Source organism: Rhizopus delemar, genomic scaffold, assembly GCF_000149305.1.
Source record: "Rhizopus delemar RA 99-880 supercont3.7 genomic scaffold, whole genome shotgun sequence".
Classification (NCBI taxonomy): Eukaryota; Fungi; Mucoromycota; class Mucoromycetes; order Mucorales; family Rhizopodaceae; genus Rhizopus; species Rhizopus delemar.
The window spans coordinates 1,325,545-1,350,993 of NW_027137833.1; the positions used below are offsets into that span (position 1 = coordinate 1,325,545).

The following is a 25,449-nucleotide window of genomic DNA, read 5'->3' on the forward strand; positions in this document are numbered from 1 at the left end:
AAAGCAGAGGATACAGGGTCATGTACCTGCCGCCTTACTCGCCCGAGTTAAATCCAATTGAACAATTCTGAGTCATAGTTAAAGGAAGAATAAAGCGCGATCGATTGATGACAGAGAAAATCTATCTAGTAGAATTGTATATGCCTGTAACGATGTGCTCATCAGTGATCTTTATGGCTTCTGTAGTCATTCCAAGCGTCAAATCATCAACTGCTTCAATAAAACTCCTTTCTAAGTCTATCTCCCCCCCCCTTTTTTTTTTAACAAAGTATTATCTCTATATGCCAATTGCTTAATGACAGCTTTTGCGCCAACTTGTCTTCGGCTAAAGGGACAAATGTATTTTTTATTTCGGTCAATCGCTTTTTTTACTTTGGCCCATTCATTTTCGAGATTCCGTCATTTTTCAAAAACGCCAAACTCTATAGGTTTGACTGTACAGCAACCACAATTTATTAAGAATTTTTAATATATTATAATAATGAATAAAAAAGAAGCTTTCTTTTTTGTAATACATAGACTCTTAATTTGTTTGATGCGTCATCGCTTTTTTAAAAATATGTCGAGTTGCGGAATTGTAAACTTCTGAGTGAAAAATCTATTTTTTTTTTGGAACAAAAGGCAGCGCTATGTTGAATTGTCTTTTTTTGTGTAAACTAATCGAACAATTAACCCTCCCCCCTCTTCTCTTCAATGTTACGTTCTCTTGTTCGTCAAGCTGCTAAGCCATTAGTTAGAAATAACTTTATTAGACGTACTCTTCATTCATCTCCAGCTTATTTTTCAGAAGCGATTTTTGTGGTAAATTAATCTTTTGCATTATTTTATAAACGAGCACTGGATACATATTTAACTTCATTTATATTTGTTCTCAACTTTTACATTCAACTAAAACAGCATCGTGATACACTTGAAAACAATGCTAACATTCCTTTTAAGTTTGATGAGGATAACAAAAAACGCATATCAGAGATTTTGAAGAAATATCCTGAGCAATACAAAAAGGCTGCCATTATGCCTCTTTTAGATCTCGGTCAAAGACAGAACGGCTTCACATCCATTTCAGTTATGAATGAAGTGGCTCGCTTATTAGAAGTGCCTCCTATGCGTGTGTACGAAGTAGCTACTTTCTACACCATGTATAATCGTCAACCTGTTGGCAAATACTTTTTGCAACTCTGTACAACAACTCCTTGTCAATTAGGTGGTTGTGGCTCTACAAAAATTTTAAACACTATCAAAGAGAATTTGGGTATTGAGGTAGGTGAGACAACAAAGGATGGAAAATTTACTTTGGTTGAAGTCGAGTGTGCTGGTGCTTGTGTTAATGCGCCTGTAATGGCTATCAATGATGATTATTATGTAAGATTTTACCATGCTAGGACAGAAATGAATGAGTTATTCAACAAGTTATTATTATAGGAGGATTTAACACCTGAAACTACTATTAAACTTTTGGAAAATTTGAAGACTGATAAACCAGTTAAGGCTGGCCCTCAAAGTGGACGTCATACCTGCGAATATGCTCCTGGTGTTTATACTACGTTAAATTCAGAGCCTTATGGCCCTGGCTTCAGGGTTCGTGAAGATTTGTAAAAAAGAGAGAATAGATGATTGGTTTTTCAATAATAAACATTACGATCAAACAAATTTTTATAAAAAAGCCGAAAGGAGCATGTAATGTCTAAAATACATTGAATTGCCTGCGCCAAATCAATCAAGTAAAAAGAAAATTAAAAAGTCTTTCGGACATAAAGGTAAAACTATAGAAGAAGAAAAGAAGTGATGGACAATGCTTGAAGTACTTGAAACTAATTTTGAGGTAACTACTTTAAGAGTTGAATAGCAGTTTCTAGAGGTAATTGTTAATTATCAGGATCCATTCTTATTCAAGTTCACTTGTAAAGATTTAGTCCAGATCAATAAGACTGTATCTTATTGACATGTCAAAACATAACAGCCATTGTTGAGTTACTTAAAGCAATATCACTATCAGGTCCATTTATTACTGTAAATGAACTAATCGCTTGAACCATTCTTTATAAACCTAACTACCTCCTTCACGCGAAAGATTTGCCTACGCTACCAGTTCATTTCAGGCAAAGTCTCTTCGTCTTGCTCCCTCTCCTTCCTTTAACTAGTGTATTTTTCACCTAACTCATTATCTCATCATCCCATATCATTTTACCTTTGATCTCAAAAGGGTTTTTAGCCTCCTTTTCCTTTTTTGAACTGCCTCGGGCAAAAGTGATATATACATTGAATATCATGCGCTTAAATGAAGTTTATTTTAAATAAAAGTTTCTGTTTAAATGTAATATTTTTACTGTTCCAACTTTTGCTAATGGAAAGCACATATAAATTGTAGACGATAAAAATGTAACTTAATGCTGATATATCAAAAGCTAAGGAAGACAAAGAAATACAGAGGTTTGTAAACTATGACTTGGGTGAAAGCCTTTTTTGATATTTGCAACTGTATTTATAACTCTGTTTGTTCATCAAATTCACAGTGAAATATACAGACTTGAAATTATTAATGATAACGCCAAAGTCTACGCAAGAGTAAAGCGAACTTCCCTTAATTACTTACTTTTTCCTTGAAATTTATATAAAAACCTTTAAATCCTGAGCGATGGAACTAGCTATATTTCACATTTCATATTGCTTTGGTCACTGATGATGATGTCAAATTCCCTTGTGTGCATAATTAGTTTTACTTGATTCAAAATTTTTTGTGAGTTGCAAATAAATTTATATCTAATTAAAATAGAATATTTTATTAGTAAACCAATGTTTTTTATATGTTTATAATAATTTATGACATTTTGAAAATAAATCGAATGCAACCAAGAATTTTTGAAAAAATGTACTCATTTACAATGACTTCTTAAATTAATATATAAAGTCTTTGATTACTTATCAAGATATTATGCTAGCCTATTTTTTGGTATTTATAATGAATCAAATAATCTTACTTTTTGTAGTGTTGTATTGTAAAAATATAGAGAATTGCTCAAAAGCAAAGTCAACAATTGATGGTCGCACAGCGACTGCACTTTATTTAATGTTCCTTACAGAAAAGCATTACACTATTCCAAAAAAGGTTTCATAGATCGATCAGATGTTTTCCAAATATAGAATAAAAGATTTGCTGTTACACACCACCTTCATCTCTGTTTTGTTGGCAAGATACTTTTTAGCTCATATTTTTGAGCAGTTGTTTTTGCCTTTGCTTTTTTGATTCTAACTATTTTAAATTATGAGTTCTTTAATTAGAATAAAAAAAAGAGCTTCAGACATATCATTTCCTAAGCTACGTCAAGAGATCTAGAATTTACAATTTTTTTTTTAAAAAATAGTAATATTTTGTACAAAATCCCATTAAAAAAGTTAATCTTTCATATATTTTTATATCATTCAACCACAAAAAAATGAACAATGATCATGATGTGGAAATTTTAAAGCTGCTTTATGCAAAAGCCTTTCGGTGTTTTGTTTATTTAAATTATTAATGTTATATTAAATGACAATGAGTAAGTCAGAAGTCAACAGCTTGATCACCTTGGTAAAATTTGTGCTTTTCTAGAAAATGAATTATAGATGAATGTATTCAACTAATACTTGCCAGATTACAAAGATACTATTAAGAGAAAGAGGGGAAGAGATGATCCACAGGGCTTTTACCTGATTAACAGATTCTAAGCCAATCACAACAGACGAAATTAAGATAAATAAATAGATTATTTACAGCAAGTGTCATCAATAGCTAGAGCAAACTCTCGTTACTACATATGAAAATTTCAAGTATATTTCAAATTCTTTTTAATTAGCTTGATGTCTTTTGCGAGAAATCTTGTAACTTTTTAATTGAAACTAGCGGATGTCCGTATCAATATCGTGAAATAAAAGGCAATGACGAGAGGCTATAGGTCCAAACGAATTGCTCCAGTTAAGAGGTTAAGAATATTGGCATAATTAGTGCTCATGTACACAGAAGATTAAAATTTTTAGAATATATCATAAAGGTACAATATTACTCTTTTTTTTATGTCACAGATTGCTATGTTTCTGCATAGCCGCATAAACCTGAAAATACACATAGTTAATGTATCTATCAGGTCAAAATGATGTTACAAGTATCAAAAATAATACATATATTTAGCCTGCGTAGCTGTCTTGGCGCAATTTGCAAAAGCAAACAGCCTTATAACACATACAAAAAAAGTGAGAAAAAGAGGGCCAATAAACAGTGAAGCAATAAGGTAAGCTATAGTTTATAGCTATGATGTTTACAAAACAAATCGCTTTACAATAATGTACCGTAATGCTTAATTAGCTTGAGTGACTTTAAAACTTTTGTTTGCACTCATTTTCGCGTGCATACAGTAATGATGTCAATTTCAATCAACATATTATTAAAAGAAGCTGCCAAAGGTACCATATATCTTCTGTTACCATGTTTTCACAGTTGAATTTGTAAACTACATTTACCAAAGAATGAGAAACCAATGAAGGGTCTCCCCCTTTTTTAATAAAATAATCGAAAGATTACCACTTGTGTAAAGTATGACAGGTCTTGTTCTTGGCGTTGCATTAAAATCTGATTCATTAAATATACAAATTTAGAAATTATAAACCAGGCTTGAGTTTAAGATTTTCCCATTAAAATGATTCAAAATGGGATTTCTCCGCTTTTCTGATGCTTTTATTTTTTGTTTTAAAAGTGATAAATGGATTATAAGCAAGTATTTATAAAATTTAAAATGATACATCCATTGAAATCAATTTCATAATGTTGATATATTGATCATCTTATAATAATATGATATTTTTTAAGAAAAAAAAAATTGATAATGCCAATCTACAAGTTTATCAGATAAAAAAACTTAAAAATTAGGAAAAGTATGACACTTTTGTCTTGGCAAAAGAAATAAGAGCTTAATTTAACAGCAGCTCAATTGCTTTCTAGTAAAAAATGTATAGCCAAAAAAAAAAGGGTAAATGCATATACACATAAATATTGAACTTTATATAATACCTCTTCAAAAAAAAAAGTGAGAGAAAAAAAAGGTTTAGAAATGATTATGGGCATAAAATATAAATCATAATGTAATGGTTATTATAAATAAGGAATAGATTGTTCACATATTGTCATGATTATTTTGGCCACTTTGAACCCAGCCAACCCAGTTTACCAAAGACCTTCCAAAGAACGCTTGCCTTGTTCACATCAATGCAGCATGCCTTCTGCGCCTCTGATTTTCTAAACAATGTATTGGCTTGAGCAGCTCTGTGTGCTTCTAATATTAAAGCATACTTGCATCTTAAGTATTGCTCAGGTGTTAAACGTAGAGTAGCAGCAATTGGAACTTCACCAGGATGTAATTTTTCAAAATGTGGCATTGTCTGTATTTTTAATGGAGATCCTAACATATATGTTTTAGACTCTTTGTCGAAGTTTAATTGTAATCGTGTCCTTTTCTTTCTTTACCTTTCCAGGAAATACGTATCCCAGCTCTGTTTTCAAATACATCTGTCCTTGGAATCCAATCTTCTTTATCTTTAAAAATAGTAGCAATGTCACTATCAGCGGCTACATTATCATAGAATTGAGCTGTGTCTCTCATGGCTTTGTTACTCTGAATAGGTGGCTTATTGCTGAATTTACTTCCGCTTGGATCAGAATATGAAGGAAACTGAACATGATCTTGACAACTGTAATCGCTAGATAGTATTGTTTGGTCGTAGTGTTTGCCTTGGAATATATTGGGGATGCATTTATTAATTAAAGATGATTTACGATCCCATGAGTCCATTAGCGAAAGATCTCCCACGTTTTCGTTAACTTCTGCTTTTGCCAAGCGTAACAATTTCCTTTTTGTTGCACAATTCATAAATTTGTATTTACGCTCCCTTGTCTGATCTGAAAGTGAAACTAAAGCTTTGTCGTTGTTACATAATGTCGCAAGATTCTTTTGGTGCTTTAATAAGGGCATAAGGGGCATTGTAAATGTACCCTTTGTTATCTTATGAACTGGAATACTCGGCTTTCGCTTGCGGCGGTGCAATGGTGCAGAGTGATGAGAATTGTTAGCCAATGTTGTGAATGAAAGTGGTTGTACAATATAAACGTTAGGTCTGCACTCTCCTGATTGAGGAGAGGACTGGATACTAGATGTAGTAGGTAAATTAGGAGAATATGGTGGAGATTGTGAGGAAGGTGAAGTTACAAGACCAGGATAAGAATCAGAAGTTTCATACATGATCTTGTCGTTTGGAGATATACCATAAAAGTACGCTTCTGGGCTTCGTTTAGGCGTGGTAGGTGGAGACAGGATATTGTTGCTTGATTTGATAAAATGCTTTTGACTCATTGAGATTTTTGTAATGCTTGGTCGATAGTGTAAAAAAAGAGAATGGAGAAAGAAAGGTGCAATCCCATGCTCGATTGATGTAACTACTACTATTTATATGATAGATTGATGAAACTCAGATAATCAGCAAGTGAGAGAATCAAAGAATGAAGTTCAGAAAAGCCAATTTCTATCGTTGATTTTTTTTCTTGGCTAAGGTTAATATATCTTCTTTAATTGAAGACAATGTTAGCGTGTCAATTTGTATTAATATTATTTTATATTTATTGTATACTATTATAATGCTATTCAATAAAAAAAAAGTATGGACCAGCCACATGGAAGAGGAAGAGGGTGGCTAACTATAGTAAACAGTATTCAGGCAAATAGTTAAAGATCTTTCTTTGTTCAATTTCAGCGAGATTAGTGTTTATTCCATGATCAAGGACTGTTCATCTTTTGCTTCTACCTCTTCGCTTTCAACATCAAATAAGTAATGGTAATTCAAGATAAGATATTTGACTGTATTCTGATGATGACCTAAATTTGACATTGTAGTAACAAATGAAGCAGGACCAGGAGCAGGCTGAAGTAAGGTAGGCCCAAAGACAATAGCCAAATTAGTTGCATACATATGATTTATTGCTTCAAAATCAGTTACACTAACATTAATAGAATTAATATATGTTATTACAGCTGATTTTAGTACATACGTTACGAAATGCTCAATAATTCTTTTGAGAAGAATATAATTAGAATAGGGCAATTTCTTGAGCACTTCTTTAATTAAATAAACCCGTTGGTCATGATCTTCTGAAGCTAAATTTAACTTGTGAGCCAAGAGTTTTTTGGGGGGTGCTTTGTACGCGTGTTTTTTTATTATTAATGCTAATATTACCTGAAGCATTGATGAATTCATCATAATACTTATAAGTCAACAGAGGCTCTGGTAGCTCACGTAAGAACTGTTTAAAGGCATCAGCGATCACATTGATATCTGCCCACTTCTGATCACTGAGGTCCACCTTGTTAATTTCTTTGTTAAATTCTTTTTTTAAAGCGGTCACTATAGAACCAGTTCCAGCCACACGGTAGATGCCAACTTCTTCCAGGCCACGTTTTTCTATTTCTTGAATACATTTCTCTACAATAAGAGGAATGTGTCTATTTTGCATTAGTACATCCAAAGAAACACCATAAACAGATTTGCGATGTGATGTGGGTTTGTTACGAGACGAAGCTTCAGTTAAAATTGCGCTTTTTCTTCTTTCACATTCATTATCTAAAGATTCAGCAGCAAGAACACTTTGGCGCTTAACTGCTCCCTCTCGTGCCGCATCATTTATTTGACTCATCCAACCCTGCATGTCTTGACGATCCATTGCTTGAAAAAGATATTGTCCGCCTTCCTCTGTGACAATACGAAAGACAAAATCTCTTTTTATGTAAGTACTAGCTACAGATGTAGTTGAATGGATCAGATTAATGACAGTGGAAGCTTTTGTAGCAGTAAGAGGATATTCGTTGTTGTTTAATGAGAAAACATGCTGGATAGGGGACGATACCATTGATACTGGCCGTAAACCTTTAAAAAACGAGTTGATTCGAGGCATCACGTTGTATGGCTTATCTTGCTTTTCAAAAGACTTTGCTTGCTCCATCTGTTTTTTCTGTAGTTTATGCTGCAATGCAAGTAAATCTTTATCGACGCGATCTCTTTCTTTGAAATCTCTTTTCAGTTTGTCTATTTGTTTTGTAATTAATTTATTGAAAACAGCTGTTTTTGATCCTTGAGGTCTGCTTGAGGAACCAAGCAGATTTATGCTAGATGAAGTGCCTTGTGCTATCCCCCTTTTGTTCTCTCGAGAAGCATACTCTTTTAAGCCCTCCCAGTTCATCTTTGTTGGGTTAGGTGAAACGAAAAAAGATAAGTTGAGACATTTGTCTTTTGTATAATGTTTTTCTTTCTCATTGATATCGGCTTGTGCGTTAATGACTAATTCTAGAAAGTGATACAAGTATCTCTTCTTATCAAAGTTGATCATGTTCTCTTTTTTGTCAATTATATCAGGCACAGAAAAACAAATCTCTACAACACGTTCAAGTATCCATCCTAAGCTAGGCACAACTATAACAGATTTTTCAGCCTGATAGGATGATGAGGGCGCTGTCAAAGAAGTTGATCCTTCCACTGGATTAGTGGACTGCATCTTGTCGAGTAAAGTTTCCAACGAATCCAGGTCACTCTGGCCATATTTAGCAGCTATATCGTTCCAAGCTTTTGAAAACAATCTGACTTCAGGACTAACAAGAGCACTGGCAATTGCATATTCGACAAACCCAGGAACTCTCTTCTTGGTTGATTCGGATCCTCTTAATTCCGGAAAAAGAGCCATTTTCTCGTTACATATTTTGCTCAACAAAACAATCCTCAAAAACTTTTCAATTCGCATTACTCGTGTCTTGAGATCAATTTTAGATGATGAAATCTCGTGAATAGCCCAGCTACGAATGATAAAATGCATACAACAGAGGTATTGGATAGAACCTGGAAAAGCCAACATAAGGTCGTCATCAGAGAATGCTGAAGGAGATACCACCGATCTTTTGGCACCCTGAATTGCGGTAAAGATGTCAGAGACAACAACTTCATCTGGAAGGACATGGTAATCAGAGGTGTGAGAGGACGGCGCACCGATCACAGTTGCAAATGCAGTAGATATTTTCAATGTACGACTGGGCTTGCGAGCAGGCAACCAAGCGTACAAATCTCCACATTGAGCTTCCAGCACATCAAATGTCTGAGCCCAATCTTGGATACTAATGCACTCAAACAGCTGAATAACATTTCTGTCTACTTGTTCCAATAGGTACTCTGGTGAGTAATCGTCGATGGGACTCTTTGTGACCTGTTCTAATGGTTCGTGAGATACTGATAAAGGCACTTGTTTGTCTGTCGCTGGCCATATTGCTGCAACAAAAAGTTGAGAATTGTGCATCAATCTATAATATAAATCTTGTGCATTACTAAGACATTCGGTATTGAACTGAATGGACTTCATATGGTAACAAGGAGATAAGCTGTTGTGAATAAATTGATATTCTAGCTTGCTGATTATTTTTTCAATCTTGCCTCCGATACTAAGTGTTTCAGTTAATCCTTTTTGTTTTACTTCTTGACAGTCCTCGTTCTGTTCTTTGTGACTGTGCAGATAATTCTTCAATAGTGAGCGCCAGCTATGTAGGTCATCTTTAGCATTATTCAAAAAAGTGTTAGTTTGCCGAATAAACTCGGGCTCATCAATAAAGTCGTATGGATACTCTTCAACCCAAAATGAGATCAAGTTTAATATTCGAAGCTGAATCGATGACATCTTTTTCCAGTCATAAGAGTTAACATCGACGTCCGCTTGATCAGTGTCATTGTTGGTTGAGCCTTGCAAAATGTTTGAGGGAAAATATGTTTCCATCAACTTCAACTTTGTATTTTTTCTTTTAGTCGTCCATTTGCATTTTGATTTTACATCCAAATATTTTCTGTGGAGTGCATTCAGTAATTGCGTAGATGTGTAATAACTTCGATAAGCGATGAAGAATATATTTATAAAATTTTCGTCATCCATAACTGCTCTATCTACTTGATGTTGCAGCTCTTCAGCTAAAAAAACATTTTTCCATTGTTCTTTAAGCAAGTCATCATAAAGCGATATACCGCTGATAAGACATTCAATCAAGTGGTCAAAATGGGCGCCTTTAACAGTAACTAGTAGCTCAGATTGATCAAAGCTATTGGTATCATCTTCAGTATATTCTTCTGTGTATAATTTTTAATTTATTATATAATGTGAACTCTCTTTTTTTTTATACCTTGTTTTAAAAATTGAACAGAATGCAACGACTCAGTCCGCTTCATTGGTAAATGATATTTTTTTTTGCGTTTCAATATGACCGATGCTGCAAAAATAAGTTCTCCTTGTAAGATGGACAAGTCAATCTCACCATTAAAAGACTGTGAGACGAATTTTTTTTGATTTACTTCTGATGAATAGATCGAATTTTGTCGCGAAGAAATAGAACCAAACCATGATTTACTACTGATTGGTTCCACAACATCATTTTTACCGCTGCGCAAGTCACTGTTTGCTGCTGTGGGATCAATATCAGAAGGAGAATTAAATGTTCTTCTTCGAAAGCCTTTCCTATCAGTAAATCTGTTTGAGTAAATAGCTTCTAGGATATTCTCCTCCGAATGTTGTAAATGAGAGTATGTACTGGCTCCTTTACTGTCCACATTATCAAATTCCATCTGTTTGGACAGGCAGATTAGATTTTTACCATTCTCCGAAAGTGTGCAGCTATCCAGTATAGCCGGAAATTGGAGTGAGGAACTGGAAGGTGGCTTTAAATCTGCCATGATTTCGTTGTTGTTGAGCTTGTGACAATTATGAACTTGTCCAAATATTTTGGGTTCGCATGCCAGAGAGGATTCTTGCAAGTATTTTAAACCGTGTGGAACTGAGACCAAATCTGTTACAGAATGTTCAAAGAATAATTGAAGAGGTTCCACGAGCTGTATGTTCTTACTGAAATTAGATCGATTTGGTTGCTGCCTCCATTCGGCTAAACCTTGATTAATTATCCTATAGATACACTCACACTCTTCAAAGTTGATAATGTTCGGACCCAAAGATTTTATTGGACGCCTTCTCTGGCGGTCAACGGCCTGTCGAATGGTACCAAAAAATGGAAGGGTATCAGCACGATTCAGATCAAGGACTTTGGCAAAGCCTGTACGGGTTTCTCTTTCCCATGTTTCAGACCAGATACTTTGTTCAAATAAGCCATGTTCTGTTAATATGCGTGCCCATTGGGTTTGAACAGTATAAGCCAAACTACGCTCTATTAATTTCCAAGTGTCTCTTAACCTAACAACACCAACAGAACATATTCCCATTGAGACTGCACACCATCCTCCAATATCTCCCAATTCAAGTAATTTAATACCAACAAGAATCCAATGTTTCAAGAGTTGTGCTCTTAAGAGAACACCATCTTGTTGCTGCTGTTGCTGGGAATCAATCAAAACATGATTGCGAATCAGCTTTGTCAAGAAATGAGGAGAAGCGGTCGTGAACAGCAAAGAATTGAGCATTTCAGTTGAAGTTTGAGGTCTGGGTAGATAAGATAAAGGATTCATCAATGCTTGTCTATGCTTTGAATGCTGCAATAAATGAAATAAATAAACTTGCTCTGCAAAACTGCATGGAGAGATATTCAAAAAGAGAGCAGGCGAAAAACCATCAATAGATAAATTAGTCAAATCAACAGAGCCATAGTTGTTTTCTAGGCTTGCTTCTACTTCCACTGCTTTCGTCCTTTCTTGGTCATTTAGTCTTTGTATGTCATGTTGATTTTCTAAAGGAAAAAGGGAATAAAAAGGGGTGATGATTAAAAGGAGTTTAAGAATATGTTAGTGATTATTTAATCCAAGAGGGTTTTAAGAGCTCTTTTTTTTTACTTATTTCATCGCCGCCGGCAAATTTGGCGTTTTCATTAACTGTATTAAGAACAAGCTTCTTTACTTTTGCCGTGTCAACTGTGTTTATGTTTTCCAAGACAGATATCATGCCACTGGCTACGTCTCCCATGACATCCAAAGCAAAGTTGTCGCACCAAAATGTAAATAGATTCAATATTCGAGTGTCAAGTTTTGTTGAGAGATCTAATGCTAACGTCTTGATTTCATTTAATACACACAGTCCGGTTGTAAATGTGGAATAATTGAGCAAAAAAATATGTAAATAATCCACACTATCTGTGAACAATAATTCATGAACAAGAGCTGTCATTGTCCCACCGATAATGTATACATTATTATCATGCCGATATTCCCGTAAAAGATCGTGATGATATCTTTGTGTAACGTCATACATTTTGCTTTCTATGCCAGGTTCTAGATCGTGCGCGGTTGTAGTCGTACTTGTCACAGACGGATCAATAGACTCACGACAATCGATGCTGCTATTAGATTTACTGCTAAACAAATCTTCCTCTATAAATATATACTTCTTTTGACAAATGCTCTGGAACGTTTGGACCCAAGTCTGACCAGCATGAAGATTTTGAGTTGAATAAACGCCCAAGATTAATGACTTGTTTATGAATGAAATGTTGAACACCATGTTACCCAAGTTACTATTTAAAAGTAGATCCGACTGCTGAGAGCTGACTGAAATAGGTGAAATGGGTGAATCCATCGAATCCACACATGAATTAAGTTGTGTTACTTTTAGTTGTTGAATGGAAATCTTTTGTTCAATTTTCCATAATTGTTTTTTGTTGCTCCGATAGCAAACATACAGATAATTACCATCCATCACTAGTTGAACTTGCCTCTTTGGTTGCATAATGGTCTGATCTAACTCCATAAATAGTGAGCCTTGAGCAGAGTTTACTGAATTATGGAAAAAAGCTTTCTGAGCTTCTTGATCAAATTCAGACGAGGCAAGCTTTAGACTAGTTGTTGAACTATTATTATCAATTGACGAAGAAATACTCAAAGAAGGTGATGAAGGAAACAGTGATCGAAGTGGTGACTCCCCATGAACTTTGAAGAGGTAGAGTTTATGCCCTCTTAGTATGACTTTATACAGTTTCCATCCTCTATCCAACTTTGATTGCTTGTGAAAAGGACGAAAATCCGTTTTTTTAAACAGATAACCTTCTCTGAGTACTATTAAGCTGACTCTTTTCTCTGGTCTAGTATTGCTCTTATTGCGTCGACTGATTGGTATTAAATTACTGGAATGCACAAGTAATGACTCCATGGCCATCATGGACATGGGCCTTTGACCTTTAAGCTTCTGATGAGGAGATTTCGAAACAGGAAGTTCATCAAAAGAACGTGATGTAGGTTTGATAGCTACCTGTGACACTGAATTGGATACAAGCGAAGGTTGAGGATAGGCTGCTAGAGAATTTGAGGACTGTAAATTTTTTCTGTTGTTGCTATCCACTGATTTTTGAAAACCGTCTGCATTATTGTTATTTTGAAAAAATCGAGTTTTGATGAAATTAAATGCGTTATTACGAGAACCTAGTTGTTCTCCAGAAGAATTTGGTATAGTATCATTTATATTCTTTACTTTTCTTGAATTCATCGCATATAAGACGACGAGATACAATTAAATTTATTTAAATAACAAAAAGAAGAAGAAAAAGGAAAGAAAACTCCCATTTCTCCTTCATGAGCCCCGTTGCCTCCTCTCTTTAGGTTTCTATTTTTGTGATACACAGCTTTAAATATCTTTGGATGTCAAGGGTACAAAAGAAAAGAAAAAAGCACAAATCATTTAAATGAAGAAATGATTTGCGTCTAAAACAAGGCATTTGAACACAATACACTCTATCTAGTTGTCTGTTACGACTACAGATTTAATTATTTTGTTTAATTGCTCCAAAAGTAATATCATAAAACGTATAATAGGGAAAGAAAACGATTGCTTTAATTATCTAAATAAAACCGAATGACGGCTCCTTAAACGAGTTCAGCACCTTTAGCATTAAGGGGCGAGCTTGATCAACACGCAATGCTATACAGAATTTTGTAATTAAATATAGGCATTACTATCCAATCAATAATCGTCTAAAAGAGCAAACAAGATGATACGAACATTATAAAAAATCAAGCTGCTGATAAATATAGCAAAAAGAGGGTAAGTACCTTTTTTTAAAAAAAAATATATCAAGAGAACTAATAAAGAACGTTAAAAAAGTACTTCCATGACTGAAGTATGGAATATCAAAATGAAAAACTAGTTATCCCTGTATTTCTTTTTTAGTTGAATGCTATATTGTAGATCATTTCATTTTTTATTTATAAATACAAAAGACATTATAAGGAAGTTATGTCAAACAAATATTGCTTTTATAATATGCCATTTGGAGTATTACAATATGTGCCTTGTTTCAGCCGCTACATATTAATACAATTAATATTAAAAAACCTATAATGGTTTTATGCTTTTTGTTACTATTGTACTAAGGTTATTTTGCATTTTGGAGAAGTAGATTATTTGTGACCTTTGTGAGTTCATAATAATGTAGCTATTCTTTTGACATTTTTTTTTATTAAAAGGAACTAGCGTTTAGTTAGTTTAAGGTAAGGAGAAGGTTCATAGGTCAATTACTCACAAATATTAAGGCTTTTTATCGGCTCTAATTAGTAAGTTCAGTTAATCGGAAAAGCCTTGCCTCATTACTTATTATACATCAGCAAAATAAATAAAGAATAAAAATAGAACACGAAATATTCACAATGTTTCAACATTTGACGCTTATTTCCTTAACTCGGCCTTTTTACTGGTGTAACAAAGTCATTACCATATACTTGGTCTTCTAATCCTCATGTTATCAGTGAGTAGAATCAAATTATCTAATAAAGCTTATACTCTTAGAGGTAGTTTGCTTATTGCCAAAGCTGCAACTAGTAACGTAATTTTTACTTTTTAAAAGTGTCGCATTCACACACTCCTCTGTTTTCCTATTGTAATTTACAAACATAAAAAAGCCTTTTCTTCGCGCAAAAATAAATAAAAGAGTTTGTAAGACTTTCTTTTTTTATTCTGCGTGGTTGAATAAATAACTGACACTTTCACCGTTATGCTAATCAAAAAATTAATAAAAAGAGAACATATAATATAAGTATGACTTACGGTTCTTCTAATTGCCTCTGCAAGTGTGTTTGATATATCGATAACAACCAATTTAGAGGATTGATCCATTTTGGTCTTTGGAATAGGGAATGTGTTAGTAACCACCAATTTATACACACTTTCGCATTCTTCAATTTTTTGAATGGCACTTCCACTCAGCACGCCATGGGTAGCAATAATGTACACTTTATCTGCCCCACATTTATTCACTAAATGATCTGCTGCATCCAAGAAGGTACCAACGTTATCAATAATATCATCCTATATATGTACCCTTCAGCAACACTAATACTTAATAATAATGATCAAGTTTCTTACAGTTAAAAATGCCACCTTGTCTCTAACATCTCCCACTAATGTAATTGTACTTTCGCCATCCTTATCAGCAACAATACTTACAGCAGCATTCAAAACATCTCCATTTCCACCAGTTTCATTCAATGAAGAAATAGAGGCAGTCAAATCATCATTTTCCTCATTTTCATCCTCTTCAAATACACGAACTGTAGAATCGCCTTCACCTGATTTGGGCATACCACTATAGGGGCGGTTATGACCTTGAGGTCCGTTACGAGAACGATCCTTATGAATCAAAGCGAAATCTAAACGAAGGGCATCAGCCAAGGAGGTAACGCTAAGACATAAGTCATTAGTCTCTTTTTTTTTCGTTTGCGCTTTGCTTTTCTTTACCGTTTAGCACCACCAGCGTTCTTTGAGACAACTACACCATTTTGCCAGTTAGGTACAGTGTGTGTAATCCAACGTGCAATAACGGGTTCAGCATAGAGGTTATCTACAGGACGTTGAAAGAAACCTTGCATTTGTGAAGCATGGAGATCCATAGTCTATTTATAATAAGTAAATAAGTATTGTATTGACTGCAAACTTACAATGATATGGTCAACACCAGCAACTGCCAACATGTTTGCAACAACTAGAATATACAAGATTAGAAGAGGGAATAATGTAGCATTTTTTGTTATTTTTACGTTTAGCAGTAATACTTGTTCTTCCTTTACGCTTACTTTGTTTACAGTAAGGAAAATAAGGGAGAACAGCAGTAATACGTTTACCAGAACCGATACGAGCAGCCTGAATCATGATACAGAGCTCAATAATATTGTCATTCATATTCTCAGATCCTGATTGAATAATAAAGATATCCTCATTACGAACTGAAACATCTGTTTTTCTTCCATAAACATCAATTCACTTGTAAAAAAAAAAATGCACTTACGAATTTCAACACTTGTTTCTCTATTACTGAACTTTTTTAAGGTACATTCTGACAAGGGAATTCCAAGTCGTTTGCTGACAAGTTGAGCAAGTTCAGGGTGAGAAGAACCGGCTAAAAGCTTGGTATTACGCATGGTGTTGAGGAAAGAAAACTACGAATTGAAAACAAAAAAAAAAAAAAAAAAAAAAAAGGTGGAGTCAGTCGACAGTCACTATTAGATGAAACTGAACAGACCTAACTGAGAAAAAGAACGATATTCAACTAAAGAAGTCCATTAATTTTCCACATTCTAACTTCATATACCATCATCAGATATTACTCGAGTACACTATAAAATAAAATATTCACATTGTTTTAATAATAACTTTAACATAATTCTCGAAGAGAATTTCACTTGCATATTATCATTGGCATATCATTAGTCTCTTTTTTTTTTTTGCAAGTAATAAGCAATGATACTCGTTCACTGTATAGATAAGTCTAACATAGTTATGAATTCTTATACCTATAGTCTGTTGTGCTATAAAGACATAGTATTTGATTGTCTGTCAAGTCTTTCATTGTCGTTGCTTTTCTTATAATAACGCCAAAAGACGCCAGAAGTTTGCAAAAAAGTATTTTAATCTTCAATTCAATGAAAGGTCCCAACCAATTTAGAAAGTAAGAAAAAACCAGATAGGTTGTTTCTTGCATTAGGTGAATCCCGTCATGTTGAAGTGAAATTAGTAAAACATAATACAGATACTTGGATTTTGAACGCCAACAAATACACTAATCTATTTTTATCAGTACCGTGTTTATATACAATAGAGAAGTTTGTGTTGTGACAGAAAATATGATTATCTAGAATTAAATGTGTTCTCTTTACCTCACCATGTCCAAAATTACTCTCAAACTTTAGTTATTACATTCGAAAGGTAGTAGTATCGGGATGCATGAAATTGTTTTTGGAATTTATATCAATCCTAACAAAAAAAAAGCAATGTTTTATTAGGATTAGAGGAAACCGAACCAAAGAACAAATGAACAAGTTTACTTCTAAACTTATTAGGTTTTCTGTATTAAGATTGATGGGTGACTTTCCCATCATGTTTAGAGTATTCTTAACAATACAATGAGCATTGCAGTCAAAGTCTTTGATTTAAAAAAAAAATAAGCCTAGCTCTTAATTAAAGCTATTGTATTCACATCCATCTTAAAAGAATTAGGCAACAGTTTCAAACTAAAAGCTTGCACTAAAATAGACCTTGATCCAAATTTGGCATTACTTGGCAATAATAACTCTTTATTGTATATTATCCCTGTTATGTATCTTGTTCTCTATATTAGTATTATAGCAAATCCACACTAGTATTCATCTTCTTTTTACCAACTTGCGTAATATCTTTTGCTGCTCAATTTGCATTCCTACTTGATGCACGACAAAAATCAGTCAAAATACACCGCAAGAAAAGGTTTTTAACAAGATATTTTGATGATATTTATAGAGATAGGAAAAGAAATGTATGGGTTTATTGTTGATTGATAATACATCAATCTCACTATACTTACTACTAAAATAAATGGACGGAAACTTTCCTGCTGCCAGAAAAGGTGGGGGATAAAAAAAAAGTTTTTAATGTCCGCCGGACACCTCTGCTGTTGGGTTACTTGTCAAGATGCTTCATGGTAATCTATAAGCCGCTCTCTTTTCCTTAACTGGTCATTTGTATGTATACAAGCATTCCATCATCCATCCATCAAAAAAAGAGAGAGACGAACGTGATTTTGTTGGATGAATGAATGGCTCGAAAAAAAAAAGTGTGGAAATGAAGACTGACTCGATTTCATATAAATGTATAGATCATGGTATTGAAGCACAACAACCAGTTGCCCAACCAGCACTTCCGTAAACAATGGGATCGTCGTGTCAAGACTTGGTTTGACCAAGCTGGCCGTAAGAAGTCTAGAAGAATCGCACGTGTTCAAAAGGCCGGTCGCATTGCCCCTAGACCCATTGACGGTCTCTTGCGTCCTGCTGTTCGTTGCCCTACTGTTCGTTACAACATGAAATTGAGATCTGGTCGTGGTTTCACTCTTGAAGAACTCAAGGTAAAAGAAAAAAGAAAGAATGGGAAAGGATTCAGCTGACAATGACATACAGGAAGCTGGTATTCATCGCAAGGAAGCTCGTTCTGTCGGTATTGCTGTTGATCACCGTCGTCGCAACAGATCTAACGAATCTCTTGAATTGAACGTTCAACGTTTGAAGGCCTACAAGGCCAAATTGATTGTCTTCCCTCGTAAGGCTGCCAGCCCCAAGAAGGGTGACTCTGAAGTATGTTGATGTAAAAAGAAGAAGGAATGAAAACTAACTTACGATCCATAGGCTGCCGAAGTTGCTTCTGCTGTTCAACTCCGCGGTGCTCTCTTCCCTGTTGAACAAGTTGCTGCTGCCCCTGAAGCCCGTGCTATCACTGCTGAAGATAAGAACGTCAACGCTTACATGAAGCTCCGTTATGCTCGTTCTGCTGCTCGTACTCTCGGTGCCCGTGAAAAGCGTGCTCGTGATAAGGCTGAAGAAGAAGCCAACAAGAAGAAATAAATAAAATTTCCTTGTGTACGCTGTTTATTTTTTTTTCCTCTCCGTATTTTACAGTGTATCAAGGTAATACAATGCGATAAGCAGACTGATTTGCACAAATTATAGAATAGTATTATTCTACTGCGAGAAACTTGTAATGAAACAATTGCAAACTTTGATTCCAGAAGAAATGAGGAGACCGTTTGGATATGAGAGAGAGCGTGTAATTTTATTAGACTGTGTAAAAAGACTTTCAAATATTAGCATTGGTGCTGTAAAGAAAATTTTCTTTTAAGCTTTTTTGAAAAAGCTTTTCCTTTGATTTTCAATTTAGAAGATTGTTTTGCTATTTCATCTAAAGGATTATTATCATCACCTGCATTCTTTGATGAGATTCGTTGCGAAACCGTAGGCAGTGAACAAAATGTTTGAGTGTTGAATTTACAAAGCAATAGACTTGTACGTTTGCCGATGGATGATTCGTCACTGAAAAGTCTTGACCTTGCTTTCACAAGCAAACGATGGGGTAAGAACTTTTTTTTTGATATCTCATGCGATGTGATGGTGCTTTGCTGAAGTATAGAGTCATACTCGCGCTTAAGATCATCTGGTTCAATACGTTCCACTGTTTCAGAATTTACAGGAGAAAATGAGTACATTTCAGGGGGAACGATGATGATTCCACTTTTGATACCGCAAGAAGATGAAGAAAAAAAAGATGAGTCCAAGGAAAACAGAGAATCTTCTCTGATTTGTTTGTTTATGATGACTTGTTGACCTATGGTATTGTCATTTTGCTCATTATCTGTTGTAGTAAAAGTATCACTTATAATCAATTGATCAACGCCTGTTTTTATAATAATTACTTTTTAATCGTTAAAGAAATAGTAATTGTGTATTTACAAACCTCCATGTTCAGTAATCATTGACTTGCTTGAAGCGGTTGATTGAGTGTCAATTGGACTATGAAGATGAATAGGATCCAAATATAAAAGTGAATAAAGCCTAAACATTTACAGAAAATATAAAAAAAAGAAAAGCAAAAAAGAAAAAGAAAGAAAGAAAAAAGAAAAGGTACAGAGACAAGAAGCAAGAAAAGTCCTTGATTTTACGAATACGGTGTTGGTTGAAAGAAAAATTTTGTTTTATTAGCAAAGACGTATGCACGCAACTTTCCTCAAAAAAAAAAAAAAGTAACTTAACAAAAGGATGGCAATCTTATTAAACTATATCATTCTCTTTTTGTTCTCTCCCGAATCACTTTTGCATATTTTTAAATTAAATGACGTGTGTAACATGAATCGAATCTGTCCAAAAAATTTCTGCCCTTTTTTTTTTTTTTCAATGAATGACATTGCTTATTATGAAACATCCCTTGATTACAAAGACTTTTTAGAAAAGCACCTTATACCTAATCAGCCTGCTCTTTTTGGTCCTAAATTAACACAAGACTGGAAAGCAAGAAAGGAATGGGTTGTACCTCATCACGATTCATCGCCACAATTCAAACCAAATTACAACTATTTACGAGACCATTTTGGAGATGCCCAGGTACAAATAGCCCAGTGTCACGTACGGCACTTTACGGATCAAGAAAGGTGTGAAATGAATTTTAAGGAATTCTGTCAGTTGTGGGAGGCAGATCAAGGAAAAGAGTCTGAGTATTATTTAAAAGACTGGCATTTTGTAAAGGCTTTTCCAGACGAAGAAGCCTATCAGGTACCCGATATATTTAAAGGTAAAACATAGAAAAACAGGGAAGTTTGCTTGTAAGGGATATCACTGATTATTATTATTATTATTATTATTACAAGATGATTGGCTTAATGCTTATTGGATACATAATAGTGAAGATGACTATAGATTTTCATATATGGGAGGACATGGTACTTTTACGCCATTGCACGCTGATGTTTACAGGTAACAAAATATATGCTATAAAAACTTTATAGCTAAATTATACATGGTGTAGGTCTTACTCTTGGTCAAGCAATATATGTGGCATAAAGAAATGGACATTATTTCCTCCAGGTCAAGAGGAGTGTTTTAAAGATAAATTTGGAAACCTTGTTTATGATATCCGACATGTTGACCCTGTCCAGTTCCCTAGGTTTCAAGAGGCTAAAAGAAGTGTGGTTTACCAAAAGGATGGGGAGACTCTGTTTGTACCCTCTGGTTGGTTTCATCAAGTAGAGAATATAGGCGCTACGATATCCATCAATCACAACTGGTCTAATTCAACCAACGCCTATTTGACATTCAAGTCACTTTCGAATGATTTTGCTGAAGTGAAGAGATCGATTGAAGATCTTAAAGAGTGCATGACACCGGATGAATTCATGAAGGAGTGTCAGCAGTTGCTTTTGATGCACAGTGGATGGAATTGGAGTATCTTTCTTCATATCTTGCATTATATAGCAAGTGAGTATATCACCGATTGTGATTATCAACCAAGTGTACATTGGCAAATGGAAAGAGTTGGGGAGATATTAGCCGATTGGGTATCAAATGAAGGTGAAGAGTTATTGAACTATTTTAAGCAAGATCCTATCTTATTTCAAAAGTTTAACGAACTGCAGTCTCTGATGAATAAAAAAATATAAAGCGAGGCCTTGTCTTTTTATTATTCTTGATGTAGTGGCAAACAAGCGAGGCGTCGTTCGCAAAATTATTTATGATTGGGTTAATTTAAGCATATTATACATAAACTCACCTACTATATCATGTTTATAAATTTTTAATTCATAGCATACAAATCATGAAATCAGATTCCTTCTTTTCTATTGGGTAGTCTCTCGTACTAATCCTGGTTTCATAAGATTAACATTACATTTTATATACTTGACTGTATATATTTACTGTCTTATAATCATTTATTGCGTTTGTTTCTTAATTTCATTAAATCCTGATCAGTAATCTACTGATTTCTATTTCATTCTTTTTATAAGCTCAATATGTAGTTGAGCACAACTTCTTTGGTACTCTGCACTCTTGAAGGAAGAGGTGTATTAAATATTATCAATATAGCGTTACACTAAATATCGAAAAAGGTAATTGAGGGACCAATCGCTTTAAAGATAAAGCTTTTTAGATTAATAAAAACGTTTGGATGAAAGGGATCAAAAGCTCTTTTAGGCTGTATTTCTATTTTTTATTATTTTCAAGGGGATCTATAAAGAAATACTTTTTCTTTCCACTGAGAAATAAACATTGATAATGATCTGCATTGTTTACGCCTTTTACTTCTCAATTCATTTCAAAATGAATACAAAACATAGCCTTTAATACATCTATATGAGTTCTCACAATTAATATTCCAAACACAAAATAATTGAAAATTACTTTATAAATGATATGTGATTCTTTGTTACTGCAAAAAAGTAAAATGAATTACCTTATCGGTCAATAAATTTATAAAATGTGAAGTTTTTAATTTGTGAAGTTTTTTTCCCCTTTTTTCTGCTTTATAATTCTTAAATGGCACAACAGCAAGGAACAGCAGAAAAGGAAGAAATATGGTCTACAATATTATCCAATGTAGCTTCCTCTAAAATGGTGCCTACAAAAAGAGTACTTGTTTTAGGTAACTTGTGAAAAATCTGACAATCTAATTTATTGAATTTTGTTTGTCAGGCGATTCTTCAAGTGGGAAATCAACTTTGATACACTTTTTAAAAAATGACCCTGGACCTCAACCTATTCGACTAGACAATGACAATGTACCAACAGCATCTTTTGGAGCTAATAACAATTACGTCCCTCTTCCAGTAGAAAATCTTGATGATGACACAACAAGTACACTTGCACTAGGCTACAACGTTATTGATATTCAAGATGAAGAGAATGAAGGTGAACCATGAAAACAGCTTTATATCAATTCAAGTTTATTTACTCTTTTTCCTTTATAGCCATTGCTCGTTTAGGGGTGTATCAATTAGGTCTTTCAGCCGCCGAATACGTACCTCTATTAAAATTTGCCCTTAATACAGATACATTATCTGACTCGTGTGCAATTATTATCCTAGACTGGACGCGTCCTTGGACATTTTTGGAGTCTCTTCAACGATGGATGCACATTTTACAGCATAGGATAAATGAAATATGTAAAGATGGTGCAGCTGGTGAAACATGGAGTAAAGGAAAAGCAGTTGTGGATGAACTTCGAGAAAAAGGTAACTTGATTTCAGTAATTAAAAATCAGTTTCTAATGATAAAAAAAAGTGGAACATTATCTTCAAACTTATACAGAACCAGCTCCACTTAATCCGATTCATATTACTGCATCTACATCTACTGGATCAGTACCACCAACACCAAACACCTCTACCTCTACTAATACCAATTTTCCAAGCACTACACCTTTAGTAACTACGACAACTTCGGCGGACCAAGTAACATTACCTTTAAGTCAAGGCACCTTAACTAATAATATAGGAATACCTCTCATGATTGTATGCTGCAAGGTTAGATAAAAAAAAAGAAGAAGAGCAAAGCGATTCATGTGTTAATTATTTGTTCCTAGAGTGATGCTGTGGATATGCTTGATCAAACGATGGATTACAGTGATGAGCATTTTGATTTTATTCAACAAATGTTACGTTGCGTATGTATGAAATGTAAGTATATATTTTTCATCTGTATAAGTATTCTTGTCTTATTTCATGCTGTATATATAAGACGGTGCTGCTTTGTTTTATACCTCAACACGTCAACCCTATACCTTTCACAATCTTCGTCAATATATACTTCATAGGCTATTGACCACACCAACAAAACCATTCCCATTTAATATGAAGGCTCAGGTTATTGAAAGAGATGTAGTCCTCGTTCCCTCTGGATGGGATTCTTGGGGAAAGCTACGAGTATTAAGAGAAGGGTTTGATTGTGAAGCAGTCAATCAAGGTTGGGATGCAGACATGGATGCTGTAATTGATCGACAGCAACCGGGAGCGAATGGATCAAGAGGTATTTATGAAGAAGTCATATCAGATCCGTCATTAAAAGAACAGGTATAAAGAACTACATGTTGTTTTTATGTAAATTAACACATGATTTTAGCCATTACATACCATCCCACCACCTGTCACTTGTGAAGAAGAGCAAGCGTTTTTGGATAGACATTATGAAACATTAAAGCATGTATCAGAATTGCCGAGTAGAAAAGGAACGGGTACTAGACCTGGTGTTGTGGGGCCTATTGGTGTTGCATCTACGGACGTAGACGTGATACGATCAGGCGAAAACAATAGAGTAAGAAATAACAATTCATAACAAGTTCATTATAGTTAAGCAGTGGTTCTTATTTTCTTTTTTTTAGGACCTTAATACAGATAATACTACCAAAGTACAAATGCAATTATATAAAGATAAACAACTTATTAACCCACTTTTCACATAGTTAATGACAAATTCTACAGCATCCAGTATTGGCATACCAGTCACATCATCCATTTTACCAACAACCGGAACCTCTTTACCACCAATGGATGGAGGAGGGCAGCCAGGAGGACCCTCTCACGAAGTCTTGGCCAATTTTTTTCAATCTCTGCTATCTAAAAAGTCCTCCTCTGGTGCCTCACCACCTACTTCAGTATTGGGCTCACGAGAAGGTGAGTCAGATAGTACGCCTGTCCCAAGCAGAGGGCGGAGACCAACGATCAGTAGGAAAGATGTTCATAAAGAATTGGATCGTTTAAGACAATTTAGCAATAAATCTTAATTTCTTGCTTTTTCGTTGGTCCATTACATCGGCATTTCAATTGATTATATACGTCACCCTTTTTATCTAATGGCAGATTTCAATCTGCTAAATCCCTGTCCGAAAAAAAGAGGCTTCATATTTTTCTCCTCTCTCTATTCATCATCTCCCCACTCTTGAGCTTTAATTGAAAAAATGTCTTTGACACTCAAGTCCTTTGTACAAAACTCAAAGCTCCTTTCTGGCTTCTTAAAACCTCTTTCTGGTGCCTATGCTAATGCTGCTGGCTACAGAAAAATTGGTAAAAAAGAGGACAAAAAACAGAAGATAAAAATAGCTAATGGGTCGAGATTTTAGGTCTTAAATACGATGATTTAGTTGCAGAAGAAAGCGAATTAGTCAAGGAAGCTCTTCGCCGTCTCGAAATTGCTGAGCCTCGCGCTGCTTATGATCGTGCTTACCGTATTCGTGTTGCTCAACAATGTTCCTTGACTCACCAACTTTTACCTAAAGATCAATGGGTTAAGCCCGAAGAGGTACACAATTCGAAACAAAAAATCCGAATATATAAAATAGACTGATATATACATGATATATATAGGATATTAGATATCTTCAACCTTATATTGACCAAGTTTCTGCTGAACGTGCTGAACGTGAAGCCTTTGATAACATCAAGGTTTCTGCTCGCCATTAGATATATTTAACAATTTATTAAAAGATACAAAAAGAATGATGTGTAAAGAGTGTTATTTTTGGAGAATAATAACAATTTATTTTTTTATTTATTAATCTTAAAGAGGGGGGGATATTTATGAATATGCTTTAAAATATTGCTTGTAAAACTCTTTTTCTCGTTCTACACATTCATGTAAAGAAGC

General features: G+C 34.5%; 10 protein-coding genes across 10 annotated transcripts; 5 read left to right on the plus strand and 5 right to left on the minus strand.

Moving 5' to 3' along the window:
* Positions 1–693: 693 nt before the first annotated feature.
* On the plus strand, positions 694–1,596 carry RO3G_09707 (uncharacterized protein; the record flags this gene model as incomplete). Its single annotated transcript, XM_067664292.1, has 3 exons — positions 694–801; positions 898–1,362; positions 1,423–1,596. The coding sequence occupies 3 exons, from the start codon at positions 694–696 to the stop codon at positions 1,594–1,596; spliced, it is 747 nt and encodes a 248-aa protein (XP_067520393.1).
* A 3,564-nt stretch (positions 1,597–5,160) lies between these two features.
* Positions 5,161–6,377, minus strand: RO3G_09708 (uncharacterized protein; the record flags this gene model as incomplete). Its single annotated transcript, XM_067664293.1, has 2 exons — positions 5,161–5,429; positions 5,495–6,377. 2 exons carry the CDS (start codon positions 6,375–6,377, stop codon positions 5,161–5,163), a joined length of 1,152 nt encoding a protein of 383 aa, XP_067520394.1.
* A 409-nt stretch (positions 6,378–6,786) lies between these two features.
* Positions 6,787–9,418, minus strand: RO3G_09709 (uncharacterized protein; the record flags this gene model as incomplete). The annotated part of the gene is made up of 3 exons (XM_067664294.1): positions 6,787–7,018; positions 7,070–7,175; positions 7,255–9,418. The coding sequence occupies 3 exons, from the start codon at positions 9,416–9,418 to the stop codon at positions 6,787–6,789; spliced, it is 2,502 nt and encodes an 833-aa protein (XP_067520395.1).
* Positions 9,419–10,388: 970 nt separating this feature from the next.
* Positions 10,389–11,553, minus strand: RO3G_09710 (uncharacterized protein; the record flags this gene model as incomplete). Its single annotated transcript, XM_067664295.1, has 2 exons — positions 10,389–10,555; positions 10,692–11,553. 2 exons carry the CDS (start codon positions 11,551–11,553, stop codon positions 10,389–10,391), a joined length of 1,029 nt encoding a protein of 342 aa, XP_067520396.1.
* Positions 11,554–14,975: 3,422 nt separating this feature from the next.
* On the minus strand, positions 14,976–16,440 carry RO3G_09711 (uncharacterized protein; the record flags this gene model as incomplete). The annotated part of the gene is made up of 7 exons (XM_067664296.1): positions 14,976–15,020; positions 15,071–15,331; positions 15,389–15,704; positions 15,761–15,915; positions 15,961–16,004; positions 16,060–16,212; positions 16,308–16,440. 7 exons carry the CDS (start codon positions 16,438–16,440, stop codon positions 14,976–14,978), a joined length of 1,107 nt encoding a protein of 368 aa, XP_067520397.1.
* A 1,712-nt stretch (positions 16,441–18,152) lies between these two features.
* Positions 18,153–18,891, plus strand: RO3G_09712 (60S ribosomal protein eL13; the record flags this gene model as incomplete). Its single annotated transcript, XM_067664297.1, has 3 exons — positions 18,153–18,398; positions 18,451–18,624; positions 18,676–18,891. 3 exons carry the CDS (start codon positions 18,153–18,155, stop codon positions 18,889–18,891), a joined length of 636 nt encoding a protein of 211 aa, XP_067520398.1.
* A 239-nt stretch (positions 18,892–19,130) lies between these two features.
* Positions 19,131–19,529, minus strand: RO3G_09713 (uncharacterized protein; the record flags this gene model as incomplete). Its single annotated transcript, XM_067664298.1, has 1 exon — positions 19,131–19,529. The coding sequence occupies one exon, from the start codon at positions 19,527–19,529 to the stop codon at positions 19,131–19,133; it is 399 nt and encodes a 132-aa protein (XP_067520399.1).
* Positions 19,530–20,214: 685 nt separating this feature from the next.
* RO3G_09714 (uncharacterized protein) lies at positions 20,215–21,473 on the plus strand (the record flags this gene model as incomplete). The annotated part of the gene is made up of 3 exons (XM_067664299.1): positions 20,215–20,608; positions 20,685–20,790; positions 20,843–21,473. The coding sequence occupies 3 exons, from the start codon at positions 20,215–20,217 to the stop codon at positions 21,471–21,473; spliced, it is 1,131 nt and encodes a 376-aa protein (XP_067520400.1).
* Positions 21,474–22,347: 874 nt separating this feature from the next.
* Positions 22,348–24,589, plus strand: RO3G_09715 (uncharacterized protein; the record flags this gene model as incomplete). Its single annotated transcript, XM_067664300.1, has 9 exons — positions 22,348–22,453; positions 22,504–22,719; positions 22,980–23,042; positions 23,119–23,333; positions 23,393–23,486; positions 23,548–23,879; positions 23,929–24,120; positions 24,188–24,214; positions 24,269–24,589. The coding sequence occupies 9 exons, from the start codon at positions 22,348–22,350 to the stop codon at positions 24,587–24,589; spliced, it is 1,566 nt and encodes a 521-aa protein (XP_067520401.1).
* A 174-nt stretch (positions 24,590–24,763) lies between these two features.
* Positions 24,764–25,265, plus strand: RO3G_09716 (uncharacterized protein; the record flags this gene model as incomplete). Its single annotated transcript, XM_067664301.1, has 3 exons — positions 24,764–24,869; positions 24,947–25,104; positions 25,170–25,265. The coding sequence occupies 3 exons, from the start codon at positions 24,764–24,766 to the stop codon at positions 25,263–25,265; spliced, it is 360 nt and encodes a 119-aa protein (XP_067520402.1).
* Positions 25,266–25,449: the final 184 nt, after the last annotated feature.